Consider the following 24916-nt stretch of genomic DNA (forward strand, 5'->3'; position numbering starts at 1 on the left):
ACTGCAAATATCTTTTACAGGGACAACAGTACTACCCTCATCAGATTGCCATCTGCTTCTTTTACTAGTGAAGACCAGGTGAGATCAACCCTTCATGTTAAATTAAGCCCCTTAGGTATTGTTTAAACCACAGTACCTTTCAGGAAATTCCCATGAGATAAATAAACTTTCTCCTAAAATGGTAGACTATTTTTTAAAAAGCTACAATTTGGGAGCCACTTCAGTATGAAATACTGTAACCAATTTGGTTTTGATCCTTATTCAGAAAAGCTTATCTTGAAATAGTTTAACACCTTGTTAATAGGTGCATAGTAGGGATGCCATTTAAGAAGAGTAGTAAGAGCAGCTCCTCAGTAAGTGCTCCTAGGTCTGCATTTGGACTTTGGGAATGTAAGAAAAGTCCAGAAGGATTGGGAGAAGGGCCAGTCCACTCCACAGCCTTGTTTCCTAACCTGATGTCTCTGGGAAACCCACAAGAAGGACTTGAGGGTAATAGATCTTCCCACCACTCTTGTTCTCTTGAAGGTCATGTTTATCACACATTTATACAAGTAATGCTTTAGCCATTTCACTTAAATGTTTTCTAAAGATGAGTTGCAATGTCATTATTTTTAAACGTTTTAAAAACAATGATATTAAAGGTAGTAATAAGAAATTTTTGTGCTAATTTGGAAATGTTACTTTGGGGGTTATTTGGACCTAGAGCTGGCCTTGATATTAGCCAGTTCATTGTCATATGTTTCCTCTAATTGTAGCTAATGCCTCTCAGCATTAGTTGTTAGGTAGTATGAGCAGGATGGTGCTGTTGTACTCATGCTCTGATTATGGGTTTCCATAGTGATCTGGTTGGCCACTATGGAAATGGAGTGGTATACAAGATATGCCTTGGTCTGATCCATTACAACCCTTCTTAATGTACCAAATACATCTGAGGATGTAGACTTAAGTCTATAAAAGTTCATGCTGCTAACTTCTCTCTTTCAGTTAGTCTCAAAGGTGCTACAAGATTTCTCTACATACAGATTCTACAGACCAATATGGCTATATCTTTGAATTCAACCCTTTTTTATGTTATTGTGTATGCCAATTGTCTGTTTTCTAGACACATCAGCTGATATTATATTTCTTGATATTAGATCTACTGTTCAACTGCAAATTCAGAACAATCAATCTATGTAGCTGCTCTCTTTACACCCAGTTACCCTGAGCAGCTGGTTGAGCAGCAAGTTAGAAGCATCTCACCTGTGCCTGCCTTGCAGCAAAGGCTGACCCGGGCAAGAGGCTTCTCGGGTGCTGCTCCCTTTGTACCCTAGGAACAGCAACCACGAAGATTTTCACTATGGCAGCCTTTCCAGCAAAGATGAGTGCAGGAAAGGGGCCTCTCAGTCACTGCTCAGCCAGCTACTCAGCTGCTGCTCCTAAGGTGACTGGATGCAAAGGGAGAAGCTTCTCCCTGGTGGAGAAGGACTCTCTATCTTTCTTTGTTGGATGGAGAGGGGCATAGCCAGTGTGTGTGTTGGGAATTTACAGAGGCCACATGCTCTGGACTGGAGACTGATGTGGAAAGAGAAAGGGAGAGGTTTTAACTACAGGAGTCACTCCAAACTAAATAATAATAAATAAAATTTTTATTTATATACTTCTTTTCTTCAAATCAAAGCGGTTAACAACATTTACATGTACAATATAAAAACCATCAGTATAAACAACATAAGCACCAACATTACACAATAAAACCACATCTCATGCCAGCTCAACACAAGAACTGACCATGGATTCTACTCCTACTCCTTTTCTTCCTCCTTTCCCAGAGACATGTGTTCCATACACAACTTCAAGTGTTTCCCACACTTTTATTTCACGTTGTTTCTTCTGCTGCCTCTCAGCCTATCTGATCAGAGAAAGCAGGAGCAGCAGTGCAGTTTCAGGCCAGCATTCCACATGCTCCAACTCCTTGATCCAGTCAATCAGTCTGTCCCTAAATGTCTCCAAATGTTCCCACTCTGGACCGCAGAAGCAATGCCCTGCAGTCAAGCCTTGCAAGTTTCCCACCTGCCTCCACCACTACTAACAAAAGATGTGGCTAAGGGAGTGAGCTCACATGGGCAGACAAAGAGCAAGTGACACCAGCACACAAAGGAACCAGTGAGGCTTCATGGTGGTTTTAAGGCACCTTGAAAAGAAGTTTCATGAAACCCTCATCTCCACCATGATCCAAAAGGTTGATGATTCCCCTTGTCTTTCTTGCACACCAATACTTTGACTGAAGGCCCCTCCTGCTGCCCCCTTTTCACCTCACCACCACCTGGGTCTTTCCACCGCTCCCTAGGAGGGCATACTTCCCACTTTGGGATTCACTTTCTACAGCTTTCTAAGGCGTGTTACACACCACCATAAGGGACGTCCTTAGGACGTCCCATTTTGAAAAAGGGGCGTCTCTTCCAGACGCCCCTTACCCTATTATGGACAGAGTCCATAACAAATGGCGGTGGCCATTCCACACAGCCGCCGCCATTTTGACGTAGCGGACGCTCTGCGTCCGCACGTCATGGACCAGAAGTGACGCCGCGAGTGCGTGCTTTGGCACTTGCGGCGTCTCTTCCGGGTTGCCGGAAGGAGCGTGATTTTCGCGCTCCTTCTTTGCAGCGTGGAGGACTCGCGCAGTTTGGCTGCTGCGACTCCTCCGCGCTGCAACCTTTTGGGCGGTCTGTAACAGGCCCAAGTCTTTTTACACTGGAAGAGCAAAGGTGTGAAGTTGAGAATTCTCTCATGATGGCTTTCACCATCACAAACACCTTGTGCAAAATGAAAATTATTGTAATGGTGGGCTTCATTTAAAAGGAAGCAGGTTGTAGCAGGTGGTGTGGAAGACCTCTGGTTCAGATGCTGGAAAGCAGTTGGCCAGAAGGGGTAATACTTGGCTGTCTGGATGATTTGACCTGTAGCTTTTAACATGTGCTTTATACTATCAAGATGCTGACCTGTTTTGTAGTCCCAGTAAAGTCAATACAGTGCTACCTCGGGTTACGAAATTAATTCGTTCCGCGGCGCCGTTCGTAACCCGATACATTTCGCAACCCGAAAAGGCTTTCCGTTAGCGCTGGAAAGCCGCTAGCCGCGCTTCACATTTGAATTTCGCGCCGAAATGAATTTCGTAACCCGAAAAATCTTTTGTTACCCGGAACAGTTTTTTCCAATCTAACTTTTTCGTACCCCGGAAATTTCGTAACGCGATCAATTCGTATCCCGGGATACCACTGTACTATTTTCCTTGCCTAGCAAGATTGTTCCAAGATCTCAGGGTCAGGCCTTTCCCAGTCCTTGCTACCCATGTTGATACACTGAATATTCGATCTGGGTCTGGGTTTTAATGTGGAAATGTGGTTATAGCCCAGCAGTTGATCTGTGGACAAAACGAGACATTCTCAAACAGATCAAGAGTAGCTATTCAAGATGTGCAGAATTTTAGATGTACTCCTTCTTAATTCTTCCGGTAACAATTATCCAGAGGTGTTCTTTTTTTCTTCAACCAATGCCCACATTTACTGGTTATTGTTACCAGACTGCAGCTTTTGTAGCAGCTGTTCCATTGACCTGCAACAGCAGCAGCAGAGGAGAGAATGAGGGCCCATTCCATCTGCTTCCTTCTTTTCCCTGAACTGTTTCTATTCAAGCTGGTTATAATAAGAACTTTCTTCTTTACATGTGATTGCTGTGAGAATGGGTCCCATGCGGCAGAGCCACAGGATGCACAGGGATCTATTTCAGCTGAAGAATATGATAAAATACTCTAAATAAATAGTAATAGATAAATATCTATTATTATTTATTTATAGCATTTTATCACGTTCTTCAGCAAAATAGATTCCTATTATGGAGAAAAGCCTGAATGGCAGTCAAAAAGTATCATTCACACACTCCCCCACAGAAAAGTGGACATACTGTGTTGGTTGGCCATAAAAATGTACAGGTGGCTTTTTCACAAAAGGATGATCTCTGCCAGCCATTCTGAGACTCAGGGGTCATGAGTGAATACCATATGTCCTGGATGTAAGGAAGAAGAGTATATTTGGCAGGTAGCGCATCTTTAGATGCCAAATGTACCTTAGATTTTGGAGAGATCAGGCACTTTGTTATGATGTTCATTCTTCTTGACACTATGAGTTGATCACTGAAAATATAGTGAGAAAATTATAATGCAGGGTTTTTGCTCTATTTCACTTTATTAGAGGTTTAATTAACTCTAGCATAAATTGGGTTAATAAATTAGAAAATATTATCAATTCAGTATCCCTGAGGCCATATATGATTAATTTACTCTCCTTTACTGTTCTGTATACAGAGGAAATCTAGTCATGATACTTAACAGAAGTGTGTTGTGTCTTATGCTTTTAGATAACACATAACTTGACTTATGGAGTCTCGTGTTATGTGTGTGTTCATGAGGGCAGTACTTTAGATTAGGATGTATCCCACACTGAATTAGCCTTTTCTGAGAGATTCAGAGGTCCTTTCAAGCTACACAGTTATAGCACTATATTCCATTTTAAGTGCCATGGCTGCATTCAGTGGAATCCTGGGGCTTGTAATTTGGTCAAGAGACACCAGAGGACCTCCAGCTGAACTGTAAATCCCAGGATACCATAGGATGTCATAATGGCAGTTAAAGCGGAATGATAACACTCTAATTGTATACTGTGAAAGAGCCTCATGATATGTTCAAATCAAAGCAGAACTCTACCAGACTGGAGTGAATCTTAAATCTAAACACTCCCACCACATTATTATTATTATTATTATTATTATTATTATTATTATTATTTGTGTTTCCCTGCCTCTCCCAGTGGATCGAAGCGGGGTTACAGACTACATATTAGTTAGAAATTTGGAATGGGAAAGACACAGGGAGATAGTGTGTCTCCAAAAATGTATACATTTCTTCCCAAACCTTCTATAATATTAAGAAAATGCCAGGATGAAGAGGGAGGTAGAGAGTGTGTAGTCTTGTGCTGGAGGATTCTAGCTTCTTCTGCAATGAAGGTTTCACTAGGGCTCTTCAGTCTAAGTATTTTCCAGGAAGGGTTATGTTGAAAGATTACATCTTAGGACAGATCCAATGTTTAGCTCTAGTTCTCTTTCCTAAGACCAAGAACTTTATCACACCCTTTTTTTTTTTAGGCGTTAAGGGTATGGGAAAAGGACGCTCGTGTGCACGTGCAACCGGCCAAAAACTGATTTTACCACACGTCAAAGCGTCCCCCAAAAGGTCCCGTTCCATTACGTTGCGTTAAGCCATCCTCCTTCAGTGCTGACAGGCACCATTTTGCTCGATCCGAAGACTTCCGATCAGAATATTTCACGTGCCTCAGCACATGAGCGTCTTCTTCTCGTACCCTTAACACTGAAAAAAACGGGTGCGATAAAGTCCCAAGAGTGTTAAGACTTTTGAAGAAGTCTGTGGGACCAAGGACGTTGTAGCATTGGAAATTTGCTTGGAAACTGCTGGATGTTCAAGTACCATATATACTCAACTATATGTCGACCTCATATATAAATCGAAGGCAAGTTTGCGGGCCAAAATTATGGATTTTTATATGACCTGTGGATAAGTCGAGGGTAAAACATAGGTACATATAATAAAGGATGTAAAGGGTGAAGTAAAGGAAAACAATTCCAAAGAACTTACAAAATTCCAGCAGGCATAACTATTAGTGTATATTGGATGGATGAGAGAGTAGAAGGGGGTCAGTGCTTCTAGGGCAGATTAAACTCTTGCCTTTCACCATATATATATATATATATATGCGCATTAAAATGCAGTACTTACATTGACTCGTGGATAAGTTGACTCAGGTTATTTGGGTCAGTTTTTAAAACCTAAATTTCTAGATTTATACATGAGTATATACAGTAGTCTTTCTGCCTCTGCTAGAACTGCATTTTCCACATCCATCACTTACACTTGCACTGTCTTTAGCTTTTCTGCTAAGCAAAAAAAAGTCTTAATTTGCTTGTGAGTCATAGGAAATTGGGAAAATTGGGAAAGAAAAAGGCATACTCCCAGCAAAGTCGCATGCATGCCATGTTCATAACAACTGCTGACCAAAGAGGAAGAAGGACCTCCAAACTATAAAGGCTGATGTTGTAGAAAATGTCCTATACCTATTCATCTGAAACTTGGAGGGCTTGACCTCCCCCACAAAGGTCACCTGTCCCTCCATATTTTATCCATTTATGATATATATCTGCCACTACTTTTTAAAAAAAATGATTTAAAGACAGATATTCCTCTTTCAATTGGCACTGAATATTTTCAGAGGACGTTGTGCTTATCCAGGACTTAACCCATTAAGATCGAGGAATGCTCCAGCAACAAACCATTCCCAGGACTTCCCCATGAATAATTTGTTGCTGGAGCATTCCTGGATCTTCATGAATTAAGTCCTGGATAGGTGCAATGTGTCTGAAAATCTTCAGCACAATTGTGTGACTTTGCTGGGAGTATGCCTTTTACTCCCAGCTCCCCTCCATCTGATAATCTCCATAATCTTAATGCTATATACTCTCCTCCTCCTCCTCCTCCTCCATCTATTATTATTTTTTATTATTATTATTGGTACCTCTATAACATATGCCAATTCATGCAGCTTTCTAGAATAGAGGAGCGTGAGGAGAATCAAATCACACCATCTCATTGAGCATGTCCTTGTAACCCAAAATTTATATATCATCCTGAAATTTTGCATGTTTCTTTATAGGGCCATGTTTGTTCTGCATGCAAAGTTTATAACAACGGCTGACAAAAGAGGAGTAAGGACCTCAACACTATAAAGGCTGATGTTGCACAAAATGTCCTATACTTATTCTTCTGAAATTTGGTGGGCTTGACCTCCCTTAGAAAGGTCACTTGTCCCTCCATATTTTATCTATTTATGATATATATCCCCCACCACTTTTTTAAAAAAAAGATAATGATTTAAAGACAAATATTCCTGTTTCAAAACCTTGTATGCATTTGTCTTAAATTTAGCATATGTAATCAACATCTGAGCTGCTATTATGCCAGAAAGAATGAGCAAATCTTGCTAAAGAGAAGAAAAAAGTATAGCTGTTTGTTGATTTCCAATTATATTCCAGAAGATGCATCAAAGTTTGGATTTCTGAACTGAGATTCCAATTCTGTTGAACTGGATAGCCTCTGAAATGATCTAAGCTAAATAAGAATGTTTTTTGAATCACCATAACTAGGTGGTCTAGCTGAAACTTATAGTCCATACAGAGGTTTAATATTTGTATTAGAGTAATTGCTTAAATATCAGTCTAATTTCTTAAATATGGATAACAAGCCATCTGTCAAATTTTCATAATTTTGAATAGCAAATAGGTTTTAGGATAGACTTACCCCTATCTAATCCCACATTTTCCACACTGAAGGGATGTAGCTATGTGGGGCAAAATAGGGTATTCTCCCCTAAATAAGAATTCCCTCCTCTCCTCTCACGAATTTTTCCCTCATTCCCCAGATTTCTAGGTTTACAGTAACTTAATCAGTTGAGCATTCAGAAATACAGTTTAGGCACTGAAAGAAAAGAAGTAGGCAATATTACCAGGGGAATGTGAACACAGCAAATATAAGTGCTTTAGTTTGGAACAATTTTTACTGTTTCATTCTCTGCAATGCTATAAAATTTCATGGGGGGGATTTTTATTTGGGAGGCAACAGCCTCATTTTGGCTCCCTTCATCATGGCACCCATGCTACACTGCTGTATAAGGTATAAGACAGGCTGAAGAATACAGATAATGCTTTTTTGTGTGAAATGACTTTTATAAAGAAAGAAGTCCCTTTTACTGGTTAAATATTGCCCTTAGTCTATATGGCAATTGAGACAGTTACATTGGCCGAAGAGTGGCTTTCTGTTTGTTGTGGTCCTGATCCTTATTGTCCCACTGTCACTGCTGTAGACAGTCATGATGGCATTGGTGATGGTCAAAGCTCATGACTGGAATACTTGGTTCTGGCAGTACATAAGGCTGTTAGTACTTTTTGTTGCAGAGGGCCAGCAATGCTGTTGGACAGGTGTGATGCTTGTTCCAAGTATATTGGCCTTACAGGAAGCAAGAAGCAGTCAAAGTGTGGTTTAGACTGAATCCTGGGGCCAAGCATTTGGTTCCATTATCAGTGAGTGTTGCACATATAAGATTTATATATCATCCTTGTAATGACAGTTTGTGTTTAGTTAGATTTTTAAAACAATATTTTAAATCAAAATCCACTTTTTCAAACCTAGAAAGGTATGTCCTATCATGTGTCTACAGGGTGTTGTTTTGTTTTTGTTTTTTAATGCATGCATTATGTATGAATTTCTCAAATGTTTAATAAATGTAACTGGGACAGTGCAAAACTCCTAAACCAAATATAGGTTGCTATCACCTATTACTATCTCCATGTCAAAATTCAGGAAATCTTGCTGAGTATGATGCATAGCAACATATAGCTTTTATTGATCCCATCTGGGTTTCAATTACAACACCTGCAAAAGTTCGAATTGCCATTTTAAGCAGGATGTGGGTGGGTGAGTGTGCATACACGTTCAAGTTGCCTGTCAACCTATGACAACCCCAGACATTTCATATGGTTTTCTTAAGCAAAGAATCCTCAGAGATGGTTTAGTCAGTTCCTTCTTCTGAAATACAGCCTAAAGCACCTGGTATTCGTTGGTGGGTCTCTCATCCATGTACTAACCAGGGATGATCCTTCTTTAGGGTATTTAGGCCCTCTCTTTAATAGAATACCAATAGGTGTTCCTTTCAATGTAAATGTACAGGTCAGACTTGAAGTATGTTGGGAATCAGCCACTTTACAGACTTCACAGAGTCAAAGGAAACCACTGAAATTCAGGCTGTATTTATTCTGCATATATGTTAAAAACCTATTCATGGAAGTGTTGTTGCTCATTTGTTTCTTTATTTTGCAGTGTGAGGCTTTTTCTGGCTACTATTAGCTAAAGTCCTTTTACTACCTTACCAAATACCAGTAAGAGAGAGATTCTTTCCTCCCTTAACAATGAATTTGTGCTTCTTTCCTATGGACCCCGTTTCCCTTCCACTAACCCTTCTCTGGTCTGGTTATCTGTGTCCCTTCTTCTCTGCTGCTGCTTTCGCACTTCTCCATCCTTCTTCATTTCTTCCTTTGCCCTGTGAATTAGGTCTGGCATGAATAGTCGCAGCCCTCCTTCAAGGCAGCCTGCCAATGGGTGGAGACTGCAGACACATCGCTTTAGTGCCTCTTAAGAGGGAGAGATGTGCTGTACTCTCAAATCCACATTGGAAAACTCTGCCTGCAAAAATCAGAAAGCCATTCAGCAGCATAAAAGGTGCAGCCTAAGCAATTTTCTTCAGCACTTGGTGGTTTTATTCCTCCCCCTTGTCTGTTGCCATGCTGATTTTTGGCTGCCTGCTATATTTATGACAATATTTTGTACCCTTCCGTTCTTGAGTGCATTTCCAAAATAGTATATCAAATCTGTTTAGAGAAATTAAGAGCATATGCTGCTTTTTACAACTCTAATGAGCCTGTGTACTCAGCAATACTGGATTGTAGGAGCGCCACATGGGGGTTATATTAAGGTTAGCAAAAATGCTCTTTTCCTCCTCCCCATAACACTCTGCTATTTCCCTACCCTTACTCTGGCTGCTGTTTATAGATGATACTGCAACCCTGTTTTGATTTTTCACTGACCTGATTCCAACACCATCATTGTAAAATTAATCCAGCTGAAATCAAGTGCAAGAAGATGATACTGAATTAGATCTTCTTGTAATTAATCAGTGTGTTCCCCCAGGACTCGATAATGCAACAACTTCTCTTTTTTTCCACCTTAATTAATAAAATACCACTTGCAATAAAAGGCTGCATCTGGATGCCCTCTGATAACAATACTTCCACTTGCTTACCTCTTCAAAACTGGTTAAATAGCATATAAAATAGATCACTGGCTTAATGCAAACAGCTGGCTTATCAAGAAGCAAACAGGTACATATTTTAGCACTTGATCTACTTTCATTGTTGTTAGGCAGTCTCCTCCACTCATTAGAGTGGGATTCAAAGAAAAGCCAATGGTAGGGTTCCTATGTCTTTGGGCAGCTACCTAACAAGAAAGGGTTTAGCAAGGTATAGTTTTGTCATCACTGAGACTGCTTGCTGGAAAAATATTCACCTCGTTAATTTTTGCCTGGCCAAACCAGCAGTAAGGTACCGAAGTCCTGTCGACTAACAATCCTAAACTCAGACAATTCTAACTGAAAGATATGGAGGCTGGCCTGGCCCTATCACTAGGCAGAGTGAGGCAGCTGCCTCAGGCAGGGGACAGCAAAAGAAACTTCCAGGCTATTTCTCTTGAACCCTCTAATCTTTCTTCTGGGTTAGAGAACACTGCTGGGTAGATTGGACAAGTCAGGAACATCCAAGGCCTGGAGATTTCAAAGCCAACACCTGAAACCTGGGGTGCATCTACACTGTAGAAATAATGCAGTTTGACACCACTTTAAGTGCTGTAGCTTCATCCTATTGAATTCTGGGATTTGTAGTTTTACAAGGTCTCTAGCCTTCTCTGACAAAGAGTGTTTGTGCCTCACACAACTACAAATCCCAGGGGTCTGTATGATGGAGCCATAGCAGTTAAAGTGGTGTCAAACTGCATCATTTCTACAGTGTAAATACACCCCTTGAGGCTGCTCCTTTTGATTCAGTAAGGACAGTACAGTGGGACCTCCACATTTTTTGAGGTTAGGGGCACCGGAACCCCATGAAAGTGAAAACAATGCTTAGACCATTATTTTTTAAAGATACGGTCTGACAAATGAGAAAATATTTCTTCATTTTGAAATTAAGTTTTCTAAACTCTACATTTAATGGGGGGAAAGCACTCTGTTATTAACACATGTAATTACTGCTGTTAAGACAACCTGCGTGTTATAGGAGCTGAGAAAGGAAAAAGAATGAAGGTGGTATGAGAAGGAGGAGAAAAATAGAGATAAAGGGCAGGGAAAGTTGTTTAAATAGGAATTATAGGTAGGGAGGGGAATAGAAGTAAAAAGATGGGGAAAAGAAGAGACATTTAACCAAGAGTTTGCAGAGGAGAAACTAAGGGTTAAGAGATTAGTTTAGGCCAGGAGTTGGCAAAGTGATCCACAATGCCTCCAAATTACTTCTTCAGTGTGTAGAGTATTGCCACAATGTCTGTAGCACACACACAGATAGGCCCTCCAGGGGTTAAATGCATTTTAAAAGACCTCCAAATGTTCCCAAAAGCCCTTTAGGAGCCCCACACACATGGTGATAATGCCCTCATGTCCTCCAGAGCAATGGTTCTCAACCTTCCTAATGCCACAACCCTTTAATACAGTTCCACAACCCCCAACCATAACATTGCAGTGTCTCGGTTCCCAAGACCATCAGAAATATGTGTTTTCCAATGGTCTTAGGGAACTCCTGTGAAAGGGTCGTTCGACAGGGTGAGAACTGCTGCCCAAAAGGGTGTTTGGGGGCAAAATAAAATTTTTTTTAAAGGAGTGGATACAGTGGGGCTCTCCAAGTTCTCCTGTGGGACTAATACACCTCCCTAGCATTCCACAGTTGGCCACCCCTGGTATAGGCACTAGTTTGTGAGAGGAGAAAAAAGAGAATATGAGAAGAAGGAGGGAGGAGAAGAGAGGAGAAAGTTATCACCAAGAGTTGAGAGGCAAGGAGACAAGATGAGAAAGAGACGTGAAATCAAGACTTAAAAGAGAAAGCTATACAGTACAGTGTACCCTTGTTTTACACGGGGGATCCGTTCCCCCCCCCCCCGAATAAAACAAAAATCACATATGCTCGAGCCCCATTGCCGGAAGAAGCAGCACTGCATATGCTGAAAGCAGCGTATAATGCGCCCACATATGACACGGGCACACTGTACCTATGCAGAGCTGAAGGAAGTCAGTCATACCAGGCTTTTGGTTAACAGTGGTGCATTCCAGACCAAGAAAGAAAATGGTGCTGCAGCTTCATTCATTTAGGATTGGGTGAGCAATGTGGGAAAAGAACTGGGAAAGTTGACAAGAAGAAAAAAACCACAAAGCAGCAACTGTATACTATCTTATTCAGCAACTATTGAGGTTGCAGATGCTGTACTGGATGCTGTACCCTGCCCTAGCCACTCTCCCCTGTTGACTTCTGAGGCCAGCTGCAGTTTGAAAAACCTTGACGGGGGAGTAGGGAGGGGAAAGGCGGTCATACCACATAGCCTTGACATGCCACATGGCCTGGTTGGAAGCTCCTAAAGTAGCCTGCTGCCCTAAGATGCAGGTGCAATCCACAACCCCATCACTAGTATTGAAGAACAACTCAGATGCCAATCCAGGCGGATTGTAGACTCATGTGCATGGAGGCACCATCTTGCCCTTTGCCCAAGGCTGCAAAATGCCTTTGCCTCTGCTACTGGTTTGCATCTTTGAATACAGGAAGCCTAACTCTTCAAAGTCTTTCTTTTTTTCCCTTCTCTTTGTACTAGTGTTGTATGTTTGCATGACTTTGTCTTAAGGGGGGAGGGATAAAGTGTTTTTAATTGTCATATTTTATATTTTACTGTTGTTAACCACCCGGATTGGTTTGCCAGAGGGCGGTATACAAATAAATATGATGATGATGATGATGATGATGATGATGATGATGATGATGCAAGGGAGAGGTGGACTTCATTTCCTAGTTGTGTCTGTTCTGAATCTTTTCTTTCTTTCTCTTTCTTTCAGTCCTTCCTTATGCAGGAGAATAGCTGGTAATTAAAATGTGCAGGATGAAAAGATGGAGCAGCCAGTGCTTGTACCACCAGGACCTGACAGCTTTCACTACTTCACCAGAGAGTCTCTTGCAGCTATTGAACAACGCATTGCTGCAGAAAAGGCAAAGCAGTCCAAACAAGATCGTAAAGACGACGACGAAAATGGCCCAAAGCCAAGTAGTGACTTGGAGGCTGGCAAATCACTGCCATTTATTTATGGAGACATACCTCCGGGAATGGTGGCTACTCCCTTGGAAGACCTGGACCCATTTTATCTTAATAAAAAAGTGAGTGTTTCCTACCAAGCACCTTACCTTGTCACTGTCCTACTACAGCATCTGCTCTGGGCTGCCCTCTCCCTTATTTTCCTGCAGTCAGGTATACAGCATACAAATCTGCAAAAGCTTCCTTTTGATACTTTTGTTTCCTGTGACCTATCAGGTTTGAGAATCGGTATTTCTGGGTAAGAAGAATTTATTACACTACCGAGACATTGTTGTTTATGGTTTGGGAAAAACTGGTGGCTAATTCATCACTGAAAATCTTATACTCCAGAATTGACTTTCATTTTCATTGGTAAGGGGGGGGGGAAGGATAGGGAAGAAAATGGGGAACAGCAGCTATCTAAAAGCAAAAAGCAGTGAGTCTAAATCTAAAACCATGGCTTATTTTACATTAGTCAACTTGTATATGTCATATTTCAACCTGAATTTGACTTGAAGCTGCTACTCACTACATTAGAGGGAAATGTCATACAGACCACTGTGTCTTTAGCTCCCCCCGCAATGTGCCAGGCATTATATTTGTGCCCATTGGCTAGAACTGTTTCTTTCATTCCTAGGAATTTCCTGTGGCAATGGCTTGCAGATTAGCACCAGTCCATGGACCACTATTTCAAGTAGTAATAATGTTGTGCCTTCCTTAAAGGCCAGTTATTTTAATGGCTTCATGATTGTGTGTAGGGCCGATTGCTTTGCCACAAATACAACCTGCACTGAGCCCACATTTGCTGCATCAGCACTTGACTTTTGCCATGTTCATCATGTGTGTTTGAGTGGCACATTGTGTTTTGCAAGAAGCTGTCACATGAGGATATCATGACAAATATTGTCTGAGATATTTAGTGGTAGGAATGGATTGGTCCAGAGCTAAGTCATATTGCTCCTATATTAAACCCCTGAAATAACTAGATATATATGAATGGGTATCCCTGGAGCAGAGCTTGGGAAAAAAACTTTTTGCACTATAATTCCCAGAAAATTCCAGGTAGATGGGCTGGTTAGGGAAGTTCTGGGAACTAAAGTCATAAAGTAACTTAGAAAAGTTCTACTGGAATTTGAATACTTGGTTCTAGCAAGGATTATTCTGATCTGCAGTGTCCCTACCTGCCATATATGTAATTTATAATGCACCTGGCAAAAGTGGTAAGGTATGGTAACCAGGAATGGTAACGAGTGAGCAACTCTCCTTATGGATACAGCCATCATTTTTTAGTCTTCTGGCTGACATTAGTTTAATTCTTTGCCTCATTCCAACAAATACGTTTCTCTTCCATCACCCTCCTCTGATAACATGGCCCAGTTTCACCAAACATCTGGGGTCACATAATAGTTCACTATTGTCTTTATCTGCAATTATAGATCCATATACCTTTTGTTCTCCACTATTTCTGAACAGTTCACTGGAGTATGTGTGTCCAGTTATTTCCATTCTAGTCTTTTGCACAGCTCTAATAATCTGTATTTCATCATTCATACTTCATATTTATTAGTACTAAATTGTAATTCCAATAGGTCAAGTTCCAAAAGAAAAAGAACAAAAGGAAAGGGGAGGCAACAAAGAGCAACACAAACTTATTCCTGGGTCATAAAGGCAGTGTAGAAGTTGGAAACAACTGACATGGGGACAGACGGAGTCTTGAAACAAGACTGAAGGAAGACAGGCAAACCGAGGAAATTAGAAAGAAATCTATTCAGCATTCAGTACAAATTAGAGGAGAGGAGAGTTTCAGAGCCCAGTAAGAAGGCCCTGTTCCACTTTTCCTCCAAGCTGTCCCTCTGATACTGGAAGGATGCAGAGGACATTCTCTTAACACTTTGAAAAACATGTCCAAGACAAACTTGGGAAATCCAAAATAGTAAAGGCTTCAAGATCCAGTTGTCTCCTACAGTGAGCAGCACATAAGATGATTGTGGTTTGGGGTGGCCTATTTATTTTTTTATTGTTCATTTGTTATTTAAATGTATACTCCGCCAAACATCTTAATGTTCCATCCCAATAAAATGAAATAAAAGTTTTTTTAAAAAAGATAAAAGCAAAAGTAAATAAAAATATCAGCCCCCTAAAATTAAAATAACCACAGGATACCATAAGCCATTCAGAACACCAAAATTTTGCCTAGAATGATGTGTTTTTTGTGAGCTGAAAGAAAACCAATAGGGAAAGGGCTCAATCAACCTCCCTAAGAGGAGAGTTTCAGAGCCCAGTAAGAAGGCCCTGTTCCACTTTTCCTCCAAGCTGTCCCTCTGATACTGGAAGATGCAGAGGACAATCTCTTCTATAGATCTCAGTAACCAAACAACCTAATAAAGGTGCTCTGCAGATGGTTCAGTGAAAAGATAGCCCTTCTGATAATTCCTTCATTATGGGCTTTAATAAGACAACTCCCCACTCCATGTCTAGGTTTGATTTGGAATCTTGTCATTCTGAGCTTTCTTAGTCAGCATTCAGAACAGATTGAAGGTCAGACAACAATATCAACCACATAGAGCATCTTTAAGAAGCAATAAAATGAACCCAAACATGTTCACGAAAATGAAAATTTGTTTGGGCCAGATGGTCCAGTAAAAGAGTTCACCAAAAGATTTCCTCGTTGATGTGAGCAGTCCTGTGTGTACATCTGCAAAACTGATGGTTTCATTATCATTACTTCCAAATATCTCACTTTTTTCTCTATTTTAATCCCTGCTTTTTCTTGCAATATATTTTGCTCACTTGCATTTACTGCATATACTCATGTATAAGTCTAGAAATTTTATTCAAAAAATTGACCCAAAAAATCTGGGTTAACTTATCCATGGGTCAATGTAAGTATTGTACATTACATGAACTCTCATTTTAAAAAGGAACCAAGCCCCAGTGAAAGGCAAGAGTATAATTTGTCTTGAAAGCACTGAGGCTGTGAAGACTACCCTTAAGGTGGTCTGCAGCTGCCTCCAGCTGCACTAGATTGAGGCTACGGCAACTGCACGCCACGGCCCCAGTCTGGCCCTTCCAGGGCGCAAAAAGGAGCCACAAAAAACCAGAGGAGCACTGTGATGCTGCATGCCATATGGTGCAGCATGTAGTATCACACCGCTCTGGGGGAAGAGTCAGGGTGTGCATCATGTGAATGCCATGCCCTGACTCTGCCCCCAGGCTGGCCTTTATGGCCGGTGTGCACAGCCCCTGACACTCCCCCCACTCTCTCATCCATCCAGCCTTTAGGGAGAGCACAAACAGATATGCCTGCTGGAATTTTGTAAGTTCTTCGGCACATTTTTTTGGCCTTCTTTCTTTAGCTCCTTTGTTATATGCTCCAATGTTTTACTCTCGACTTATCCACAAGTCATATCAAAATCCATAATTTTGGCTCCAAAAGCTACCCTTGACTTATACATGCAGTCGACTTATAGTGGAGTATATATGGTATATTTTTTGTAATTATCGCTGATTTCTCTTTTTCCACTGTGCACCCTGTTATTTCTCCAAACAGCTTCAATATTTCTAACAATCTCTCTATCTTTTCTATTGGCTTTTCCAAAACAACACAAATGCTCTGATTTTATAATGGCATCTCTTAATTTTAATGCCCTATATCTGCTGATCATCATTTATTTTTCAAATTAAAACTTCCATCATCAATTTAAAAAAGCAGCCAAGATAGCGGGCAACCTTGTTTTGTCCATCTTTCAGTTTGGAAAGTGTTAGTTTTCTTCCCGTTAATAACTATCCATGCCTTCTGATCATTATAAATTTTCTTTATCCAGCCAAGATACTATCCTCCAATATTCATTTTTTTCTCAGCACTTCCAGCATCTTATCCCAATACACCATGTCAAAGACTTTTTCCAAATCTAGGAATATTAGACCTCCTTTTCCCCCCATTATGTTGCTAATAATATTCCAGGATATCCAGAATGTATCTCACATAAGCACAAATAATAATAAGGTACTGATTTGAGGGAAATAAGTAGAGGTAGAAGAACAGATGAGTCAAATTTAGAATATTTAAGGAAAGTCAAAGGATAATTGAAATAAAACCAGCGCTTAAAGGAAGGAAGTTAGAAGGAATGGTAGATATATATGGTTAGGGGTGAGGGTAAAGTATGTTGTGGAGGGTGAGAGTAAGTAGAGAAGGAGTATGAGAATGTGGGGGAAGAGTTTTAAGAGAGGGAGAATGTGAAGAAGTAAAAGGGAAGAAAGAAAACGTAGAAAGGCAAAAGAATAAGTATGGATAAGAAATGAGTATGGGTAAGAAAGAGTGAGGGGAATAAGAAGATGGTACAGGGGAATGGAAGGAAGGGAATATGAAGATTGAAGGCTAATGATGGAATGCAAGCTGAGTTCACTGGAAGATTAATTAGTAAGTAATGTTAGAAGAGAGTTAGAGTAGTAGGGAATAATTCTTGTATGCTTATCAAATGCTGCTTATTATTATTATTATTATTATTATTTTCTTATATCCCGCCTTTCTCCCAATATAGGGACTCAAGGCGGTGAACAACAAGTATAAAACAATGCAACTTAAAAACAGTACAATATTAAAATACAAAAATAAAATTTAAAAATCAATTAAACAATTTTAAGAGTTAAAACAGTTATACATTAAAATATAACATGTTAAAACTACAAACCATTAAAATTTATGTAGTATATGAAATGTTTTAAAAATGTTGGTTATATTTGTGGTGATTTGTCATTGATAATATTTTAAATGTTCAATAAAAACATTAAAATATTAATACAAAACTGATGGTTTTGAGTAACAGGTCTTCTGAATCCTGACTACACATGCATCAAATTGCAGTTCTTGACTAAGCTGGAGAAGGGCAGCTAAGGGGAGAAAATAGCACTTGGTTTGTTATACAGTACAACCTTGGCATATTTATATACCAAGTTAGGTCATTATGAATTTCAGCACTTAATGTTCCCATGGTTGTGAGCAGCAACCACAGCAAAGTATTTTCTTGATCAATTACTGATTTTAATTCTCACAAATAAGTTTGTACTTGGGGGGAAATTAAACACATGCTGGTTGGGGAGAAGTAAAACACTTGAGTTGGGTGAACACTACACTATTCTGCTTTACTATGCTCTTTCTTCTCTTTCAAACGGCAAAATATGTTCATACTGTCATTCCTGTGAAGGTACACATGTATTCTCATGTTGAATGCAAGAACACCTTTGATGCTTCCTCATAATGGTAAATATTGTACTGTATCTCAGGTAAGTAACAACAGTAAGGGTTGTCTTTTTATCATGGAAAAAGATTCATTAAAAAAATGAACGTAGAATTGGATAACTGCCTCCAAAGCGTTGATGTTTTCTTTTTTGTCTTACAGACTTTTATAGTATTGAACAGAGGAAAAGCAATTTTCCGATTCAGTGCCACCCCTGCCCTATACATAATAAGTCCTTTCAGCCTTCTTAGAAAAATAGCTATTAAGATTTTGGTACATTCATATCCTTTTCATGTGGTTGGTTTGAAACAGGTTTGTTGTTAAATAGCTTTAGACAAACTTTTACAAACATCATATGGCCCTAAACCCCTAGATGTTCCCTGTAGGACATTTTAGATATGAGAGACAGATGACCCCAAAATCATCTTCCCCACCATCACCGTTTTAGCACTTTCTGCAACCACTCTTCTACAAAAGGTCATAAACATAGTCATGATAGCCTTGTCTAGAAGTCTAGAAGTTTAAGGAACATATCATAAAAAAATGTTTATGGAGTAATTTTTTCCACATATTATTGAGAAAAATGTAGAATGCATTTATAAAATAGGCACACTGATTATTTTGTTTCCATACCCAGAAGAAAATGCTCTAATATGTCTTGGCATTAAAAACAAATAATGAGGACTTGATGTATGGTTTTTAAACTCTATTGCTTCACTTTTAAAATCTTCTTTTAGAGTGTATGATTTTAAAGATTACTAATAGTTTAATTTCGTTTTAGTGTTGACTTTTTGTATGTTTTCAATTGTTATCTTTTTAATGTGGAAACCACCTTGAGTTCCAGTCCTAGAAAAATGGTAGGATATAAATAAAGATAATAATAATGAAAATGAAAATGATAACAAACAAACAAACAAATACTATGCTTCTACTATAGGTTGAGTTTCCCTTATCTGGAATTTGGAAATATAAAATATTCCAGAATCTGAAATTGTCCACATTTGTGGCTCAGATAGTGACATCTTTGCTTTCTGCTGGTACACAAAATTTGTGTCATAAACAAAATTATTTCATCATCATTTATTTATCTATGATCATAGACCAAAATATAAAGAAAATTATTTCATTTTTCATGAATTTCATGTTTAGACTTTGGTCCCATCTTCCAAATATCTCATTATGTAAAAACTCCAAAATCTACTTCTACTCCAAAGTATTTCAGATAAGGAATAGTCATTCTGTATCAACTACTAATGCATAAGCTTTTTGAAGCCCCTAGCCCCTCTGAAACTTCTGCCTCCCAATTTGGGAAATGATTTTTTTTGCCCTGGAAATGATAATATTGATCTAATTCAAGGCACAGTGTCTCAAAAGGGGTTGTTCCAAACCAAAAATGAACTTGCACCCCCTTCCAGTTCACTTCAGTCTTTCCAAAGTTTTGAAGCTTGTGCAAACCACAACAGCTCATCATGGGATTCAGGAATTGACCACCCAAAATCCAGCACCCTGCCTACCCTATCCTTAGGGCATGGTAATGGCAAGATGCTGAACTCTCTGTCCTGATGCATTTTAGTACTGTGCTGTTTGTCTGACCTCAAGCACAGTCAACAGGGCATGTTCAGGTTCTTCAGTATTTAGTTTTGTGCATAAAAACAGAGAATATTGATAAAATTCATAAGCCAGCAGCATTTAATTAGTTAATGCAGATGCGATCCTGTACACATCTACATAGATTTCAGTAACACTTATTCCCATGAAGTGGGTTGAGGACTGCATCTTAATTGATCTACATATATTGAATTATTTAAAAATCTACCAAGTTAGGACTGAAGTATAGGCAGGGACATAGCCAGGATTTTGGGAAGAGGGGGGGGGGGGGTCCAGACTAAGTGCCACCATTATAATGGGGCTTGGGTGCGGCGGTGCGGCAGCACACACCATTCATTTTATCTAACAGAAGGGGGGGTCTGGACCCCAAGAACCCTCCCCCCTTGGCTATGGCCCTAGTATAGGCTGCATTGTGTTGGCTCAAGTGCCATGAAGCCAGAAAATCTGAAGCAGTTCTGTCAATTCAGCCATGCTCCACACATGAAATTACTAATAAAAATGGTACCTCTACTTTAGGACTACGCTACCCATCAATTAAAGGTGCCAATTATCTTCTGCAATTAACAATTAATTTGGAGTACATTTTCATAAAGATTAGTTAATTTCCTCCATATTACCAAACACATTAATTTCAACTAGAAGAATCACCTGATTAACGCAGTGAGCCTCCCCATTTGTGTCAATCTATGTTGTGAGAATGACTCATCTCACAAAATTAGGTGTTCCACGAAGCAGCCAGGATGAACCTTCATAGAACTAGAGGAATTGCTAACCTCAAGACTGGACTTCTGCAATGCACTATCATGTTTGGAGACTTCCATTATTTCAAAATATGGCACTCAAACTGGTTACTGATGCATCTAGGATTGATCAAGTTACACCAGTATGCCCATTAGTCTCTTCTGGAAGGGATGTTGATTATTGCATTTAAAGCCCTACATGGTTTAGGCCTACATTACCTATGGGAATGCCTTCTTTTACTCAGATGAGGGAACTGGGGGCCCCCACCAGCTGTCAGTGATACTTAAAATGTTGGGGAAATTAGCTATACAAGAAGCTTTGTAACCTTTGGACTGTTGGTACCAACATATACCAGCACTAACTGGAAAGACTCCAGGTTTTGGGTGAACTGATAGAGGTTTGTATAGAACAGTGAAGAGTGCAGTCACACACACAAGATAGCAGTTCAAATGAATACTGTATACAGAGCTCACCAGAATGAAAATATGAAAAGAGGTTTTTAAGGGTTGCAGTGGAGTTATAATTACCTGTCCAATGAGGAGATCACGAAAATCTGGAGTGGCTCAACCTGGGAGGTCAGAGGAAAACACAACGTACACAAACATGTATGCTGGCTGTGTAATCAGAGTTTAGGTTTTGAAACTAGCCCTAGGCAATGGGCTATCTGTCCAGATAACAAAGGCCTAAAGACTTGTCCCAGGAATCAACAATGGGATTCCAGACTAGTTGATGGCTTTAATAAAAAGAGTGATTGGATCAGAATATCTCTAAAATGGATGGATGAAGAAGTTTGGCTAGAGTTGGAAGAGACCACAAGGGCTATCCAGCCCAACCCCCTGCCATGCAGGAACTCCCAATCAAAGCATCCCCGACAGATGGCCATCCAGCCTTTGTTTGAAGACCTCTAAGGAAGGAGACTCCACTACACTCTGAGGGAGTTTGTTCCACTATCGAACAGCCCTTACTTTCAGGAGGTTCCTCCTAATGTTGAGGTGGAATCTCTTTTCCTGTAGCTTGCATCCATTGCTCTGGGTCCTAGTCTCTGGAGCAGCAGAAAACAAGCTAGCTCCCTCCTCAATGTGACATCCCTTTACTAGGAAGTAAATCCAATAGTGTTCAGAATATCTAATATCCATTAATTAAGCTTAGAATTGCAGTCTTACTGACCAAAAGAGGTGTACATGAAGAAGACTTTCAGTTTTTAAGAAATTTAGCAGTATTGTGAATGAAATGTAAACGGCCAGTCACATTTTGAGGGTGTATCAATGAAACAGCCAACATTACTTGTATATATGTTTTAGTCTAAGACAGTGAGGCTCAGTTAAATGTATGCTTTGACTTGTTTCTCTTAACTCTTGTGCTTAATACAGTGCAACTTTAAAAGTGTGGGGTAGATCAAATCATAAAATGATCAGAGAGAAAAAATAAAACTTCTTACTGTTGAAAAAAAGGGAAAAATCAAATGACGGACTGTAAAGGCAAAGTTGTCATATGCGTTGTAAAGTATTTATTAGTGATGCCTGTTTTGAGGATTCAAATCTTATTATGAGGTGTAGTAATATAGTGGAAATGCCATTAGGAAAAGTGATGTTAATTTTTGTTAGGATCTAATATTGCTGTAGTGCACTTCTGATAATATAATGACATTATCCTCTTATTAAATCTTCCACAGCCCCAAAACACATTCAGAGGGGCTCATCTGGATGAACGTTTGAGGAGCTGTGTGGGGCTGTGGGCAAGAGGGAAACCATCCCCTGTGAAATTCATGGGGTTGGCATAAATTGACAGGTGACTTGAAGGCACGCATAGACACACTATTAGTAGAAATGCTTTCATTCATGAAACAACATGATGTCTTTAGTTGGACTGAAGATATAAAGTTTTGCAGAACAAGGTGTACTTGCTTTGGAAATTCCAAAGTTTCTAGTGCCATCATGTGGCCATCATGTGTTTGTGGATAAACAATTAACATTTAGTATTAATTAAAGCTGAAAACCTTGTAGTAACATGAACCAAAAGTGATCTAACTATAGGCAATCACCTTCCTCTTCTGGTTCACATAGCTACTGATCCTGAGTTTGTAATGTTACACATACACATACTGTCATGAAGAAATTATGGGAGCTATTTAAGGAACTTTGATTAAGAAATTAAGGGATACTGGAGTTTCCAATTAAATGGACAGCACCAATATCGAACAGTGGCTGGAAATAGATAGATAGATAGATAGATAGATAGATAGATAGATAGATAGATAGATAGATAGAGAGCACTTTCCCCCTCCGAAATGTACTGCTGTTAAAATATTGTATTGAGCATGTATATTTTCTTTTTATTTACTTTTTCTTAGAAAGTTAGGCTAAGGTCATTTTATATGGAGTCAAGTTATGTTTTCATATCTAATGCCTTTATTAGATTGGTTTTATTCCATCGCAAACAGTTTATGGGCTATTTTACTTGTAGGGTTCAAAACAAAAGTAAAGCAAATGTTCAGAATTCTTGTTTGTGGTGTTGTGAGAATGTAGATATTTGTAACTCAGTGGTACCGTACAGAGTTTGGTAATTTAGTTTTAATGGGGGGGTTCATACTTATATTTATGTCCTGAAGAGATCCGTATCTCCACGATGACACAATACCAAATCGATTTTCCAACTACAGTTTATGTGCCCAAATCTCTCCATGGAATTTAAACACTGGTCAACATTCACACACAAACCAAACTGATTCAAAATGGAGGTGCCTCCATTTCCAGAAATGATCCCACACGATATGGATCAATTTGGTAGCATACTCACACTGAAGATCCGGATTACAAAAGACGTGGTAAGGAAACTGGTGTTGAATACACTGGATTAGGTGGGTTTCTCTGTGGGCCCCCTACAAATGGTGGCAGGTGCATTTGGGGCCAGTGTGAACTTCGTGGAAGCAACCTGGTTTCACACCAGGTTATTTCCATAGTGTGAATGGGGCCTCGCACTTCATTGCCATTATAGGTCTGGAGCCACAAAACTATTACTGTTAATAATTAATAGAAACATTTAAAATATCTCTTTGTTTTCATGTTCATAGAATCATAGAGTTGGAAGAGACCACAAGGGCCATCCAGTCAAAAACCCCTGCCATGCAGGCACTCTCAGTCAAAGCATCCCTGACAGATGGCCATCCAGCCTCTTTTTAAAGACCTCCAAAGAAGGAGACTCCACTACACTCAGAGGGAGTTTGTTCCACTGTCGAACACTCCTCCTACTGTTGAGGTGGAATCTCTTATCCTGTAGCTTGCATCCATTGCTCTGGGTCCTGCTCTCTGGAGCAGCAGAAAACAAGCTAGCTCCCTCCTCAATGTGACATCCCTTCAGGTTTTTAAACAGGGCTACCATATCACCTCTTAACCTTCTCTTCTCCAAGCTAAACATCCCCAGCTCCCTAAGTCGTTTCTCATAGGACATGGTTTCCAGGCCCTTCACCATTTTAGTCGCCCTCCTTAGGACATGCTCCAGTTTTTCAACATCCTTTTAAAATTGTGGTGGCCAGAACTGGACACAGTATTCCAGATGGAGCCTGACCAGAGCACAATAGAGTGGGACTATTACTTCCCTTGATCTAGACACTATACTTTTATTGATGCAACCTAAAATTGCATTGGCCTTGTTTGCTACCTCATTGCACTGTTGACTCATGGTCAATTTGTGGTCTACTAGGACTCTACAGCGCGTTACAGACGGGCCAATGAGATGCTGTCGTTACGCGTGAGGGGCGGTGCTTCCTGACGCGCCTTGCCCCTCGCGCGTAATGAGTATGTCAAAATGGCGGTGCCACATACAGATGGGCGTCGCCATTTTGACATCGCGGACGCACAGCGTCCGGACGTCACACGCCGGAAGTGGCACCGCGAGTGTGCGCCTCGCGCCTTGCGGTGCCTCTTCCGGGGCGCAGGACGAAGCGCCATTTTGGCGCTTCTTTCTTGCTGTGCCCGGGAACTGCGTGGTTTGGCTGCTGTGGTTCCTGGACGCAGCAACTGGCAGCGGCGCAAGACCGCCTATTTTGGGCGGTCTGTAACGCGCCCAAGATCTCTTTCACATGTAGTTTCATTCAGCCAGGTGTCCCCCATCCTATATCTATGCATTTTGTTTTTCCGCCCTAAGTGCAGTACCTTACATTTCTCTGTGTTGAATTTTATTTTGGTAGCTTTGGCCCAGTTTTCTAGTCTGTTCAGGTCATTTTGAAGTTTGATCCTTTCCTCTGGGGTATTTGCTGCTACTCCTAATTTTGTGTCGTCTGCAAATTTGATACGTATGCCCCCAATTC

The 24916-nt window shown here is 40.1% G+C and overlaps 1 protein-coding gene across 4 annotated transcripts in view; it reads left to right on the forward strand.

Annotated features, from left to right (window-relative positions):
* The window catches only part of LOC149313805 (sodium channel protein type 1 subunit alpha), a 154164-nt gene that overhangs the window by 59906 nt on the left and 69342 nt on the right, over window positions 1–24916 (forward strand). For all 4 annotated transcript variants that reach the window (XM_089519822.1, XM_089519824.1, XM_089519821.1 and 1 more), the window contains exons 2-3: window positions 12792–13107; window positions 18424–18541. In XM_089519822.1, the coding sequence (XP_089375948.1) occupies window positions 12844–13107; window positions 18424–18541 (382 nt within the window). In that variant the 5' untranslated portion in view covers window positions 12792–12843. The remainder of the gene's footprint in view (window positions 1–12791; window positions 13108–18423; window positions 18542–24916) is intronic.

Source organism: Sceloporus occidentalis, unplaced genomic scaffold (genome assembly GCF_023333645.1).
Source record: "Sceloporus occidentalis isolate IW3139 unplaced genomic scaffold, rSceOcc1.0.p SCAF_4, whole genome shotgun sequence".
Taxonomy (NCBI): Eukaryota; Metazoa; Chordata; class Lepidosauria; order Squamata; family Phrynosomatidae; genus Sceloporus; species Sceloporus occidentalis.